This window comes from Propithecus coquereli, unplaced genomic scaffold (genome assembly GCF_000956105.1).
Source record: "Propithecus coquereli isolate 6110/MARCELLA unplaced genomic scaffold, Pcoq_1.0 Scaffold9, whole genome shotgun sequence".
In the NCBI taxonomy this organism is placed as follows: domain Eukaryota; kingdom Metazoa; phylum Chordata; class Mammalia; order Primates; family Indriidae; genus Propithecus; species Propithecus coquereli.
In genome coordinates, this window is record NW_012155284.1 from 10,814,368 (window position 1) to 10,817,949 (window position 3,582).

Sequence of the window (3,582 nt, forward strand, 5' to 3'; positions counted from 1 at the left end):
TAATATGTCTCAGGGAACAGGGAGGCCTGAGGAGGGTGAGGGAGATGGGGGAACGTACAGCTGGTGGTGCAGTCAGAACACATGCAATATTTATTAGGTTCACCATCTTTTATGGGTGTGGTTTGTGGTGCCCCCCAAATTACAAAAGTAACATCAAATTTCACTAATCATAGATCACCATAACACATATGATAACGAAAAATTTTGAAATATTGTGAGAATTACCAAAATGTGACACGGAGATACAAAGTGAGCACATGTCGTTGGAAAATGGTGCTAAGAGACTTGCTTCACGCAGAGTTGCCACAAACTTTCAATTTTTAAAAAAATGCAGTATCTACAGAGCTCAATAAAGCAAAGCACAGGCTGCGCTTGGTGGTTTCTAGCACTCTGGGAGGCCAAGGCAGGAAGATCACTTTAGCCCAGGAGTTCGAGGCCAGCTGAGCAAGAGTGAGACCCCATCTCTACAAAAAATAGAAAAATCAGCTGGCCGTGGTGGTGCATGCCTATAGTCCCAACTCCTTGGGAGGCTGAGGCAGGAGGATCGCCTGAGGCCAGGTCACAGTGAGCTGTGATGAGGCCACTGCAGTCCAGCCTGGGCAACAGAGTGAGACTTTGTCTAAAAAAAAAAAAACAAAAAGAACCCCCAACAACAACAACAACAAAGCAAAGCACAGTGAAATGAGGTATACCTGTACATACATACCTATAATAAAGTTTAATTTATAAATTAGGCACAGTAAGAGATTAGCAACAATAATAATAGAACAATTGTAATAATATGCCAGCATCAGTACTCTTGTGCTTTGGGCCCACTATCAAGTTAAATAAGGGTTACTGGAACACAAGCACTGCAGTACCAAGACAGTCCATCTGATAACCAAGGAGGCTAAGTGACTAATGAGCAGGTAGCATATACACTATGGATACACAAGACAAAGGAATGATTCACGTTCCAGGCAGGACAGAGGAGAAAGGTGCAAGATTTCATCATGCTATTGAGAATGGCATGCAATTTAAAATTTATTAATTGTTTATTCCTGGAGTTTTCCATGTAATATTTTAGTGCCACGCATAACTGAAACTGCGGAAAGCAAAACGGCAGATAAGGGGAGACTGCTATAATTTATCTTCATATTGATTTAGAGTCATAATAATCATAAACATTAATCTTGTATGCCATATAATTAAATGGTGGCTTGTGGGGTTTTCAGATATCCTGAGCGATTTTCACCTACACTAGAGATTTCTATGCTTTTTGGAGCAATTTTATCAGTTAGTTACAGCTTTCCTGCTTATATTTTCACTGTTACACTCTCAGCTCCCACTTGCGCTTACCTTCATCACACGTGTTACCTCCTCATCTACTTCAAAACTAGAAAAACACCTATTATATAAAGGTATAAAATCTGAGCCAGGGCAGACTATCCAGAGATAAAATAATATGAGCTTTAACTATTTTGAATATTTTCTTTGGGGTCTTAGCTATACTCCACATATCTGAACTTGCCAGAAAAGTGTGCTATTAATTTACAGACATATTACAAAATAAATTAATAAATGTTAATAAAGATACAACCAACTCACAAGAATTATACCACACTAAATTCTGTACATAATCCATTTGAATAAAATATTTTTTCCATTAACATATTTCTTTGTATTATTGATACTGCCTACAGTTTTAATAATATTTTTCTACAACCATTACAGATATACCTCACCTACTAAAATGTGAAATAAAAATTACTGACAAACACCATACTAAACATCATAAATGACAATACATATTTTTCCTAGTTAATGATTTTGTTATAGCTGGGTTTGTGAAGACCCATATTAACACACTAGCATTTTAACTTAACTCATACAAAGAACTTCTAAATCAATTATAAATAATAAATGTAAAATACTAACTTTAGAGTTTGCATAGCTATGCTTAAGGAATTATAAAGAGATGGTTCTCCATGGCAGGTCATATCTACAGCTTTCTTCAGGGATGCTATGTGTTTCCTTGGGTTTCCTAAAACAGAAATAAAATAATATACTTTCAATAAAATCCTATATATACATTGTAAAAATTTGTTTCCCTCAAAATTTACATACCTATGATGTTAAATAACAGAATCCCTTCAATTTATATTTCTATCAAGTTGCACTTTTATCAGAAATATTTAGTAGTCTCACTTCATACTGAAAAACAGAATACAAATAATCTCTCTTTTTATCCACTAGCACACATATTTTAAAATAATATTAACCTTGAGTGAAATACTTCTTACTTTTAATATTTATTTCATCATTTTTAAGACCAATATATTTTCACATTTTAACATTTCTGAAATCAGCATGTGTTTTACAATCACTGGCAGCTGGGCAGCATTTGTGACACAGTTGCCACTGCCTGCTCACGTGCAAACCTACGAATAGCTCTTCATATGTTGTGGCTTCGGTTGCATTATGTACATTGTACTATTCATGGTAAATTTAATTGCCATTTAAAATGTAATTTTTAGGGCCAGGCACGATGGTCATGCTTTGTAATGCTAGCACTCTGGGAGGCCGAGGCAGGAGGATTGCTTGAGCCCAAGAGTTTGAGACCAGCCTGAGCAAGAGCAAGACCTTGTCTCTACAAAAAATAGAAAAATTAGCCAGGTGTGGTGGCATACGCCTACAGTCCCAGCTACTTAGGAGGAGGCAGGAGGATCACTTGAGCCCAGCAGTTTGAGGTTGCAGTGAGCTATGATGATGGCACTGTACTCTAGCCTGGGCAACAGAGCAAGACCCTGTCTCAAAAAAAAAAAAATGCAACAAAATGTTTTTAGAAAGATTATTAATAAAAAAGGCTATATTTATGTATAAAGGCATGGAACAGAGCAATGAGGTTTAAATTTATTATTAGTGAAGCAAATATTCATTGATGGAAGATTATATGCAATTCCTTATTTTTCTTGGGGGAAGAAAGCAGGAGCTTTACAAGACCTTCTAGAAAGGAAGATTCCCACAAATAGACAAAGCTGTGTTATCTTCTGTTACTGATATAACATCTGAAAAGATTGCCCTGTGATACAAAGGAAGGGAGGAGAAACTGCTGCTTATTATCCTTTGGAATAAGTGACAGATACATCAAATTTCCAAGAAGCTAGTGTAAGCAATTCACATATCATTTGATATTGTGTCAAAGTTCAACTGTTAGAGTTTTTCCTTCTTGATGGCTCATAAAATAAAGGCATAATTGATGGAATCTGAGATTCAATGAAATATGGTATTCTTTAAACATTTTCTATTTCAGCACTGTCTTCCTATTAATAATCAAAATAAATATAAATAATAATCAAAATATCATTAAATTGATTTTATCACACAATTCATCAAAGTATCTCTATACTATTGAACATTTGAGTTAATTTTCAATCTGTCACTATTACACCTAATGTTACAAAGTGTATCTTTGTAGAGTGACCATTTTTCTTCTTTCATAACATTTCCATAGTATAATTTCAGGGAATAACCATTTTTATGCTTTTCCAAAAAATTTTAAATTAATTTACAAGACTATTAGCACCATATCATTTCTCAGTG

The 3,582-nt window shown here is 35.1% G+C and overlaps 1 protein-coding gene across 1 annotated transcript in view; it reads right to left on the reverse strand.

Moving 5' to 3' along the window:
• LOC105826513 (general transcription factor IIH subunit 2) overlaps nt 1–3,582 on the reverse strand; it is a 43,749-nt gene that overhangs the window by 22,934 nt on the left and 17,233 nt on the right. Inside the window, exon 5 of the mRNA XM_012664493.1 lies at nt 1,918–2,023. Within this exon, the coding sequence (XP_012519947.1) occupies nt 1,918–2,023 (106 nt within the window). The remainder of the gene's footprint in view (nt 1–1,917; nt 2,024–3,582) is intronic.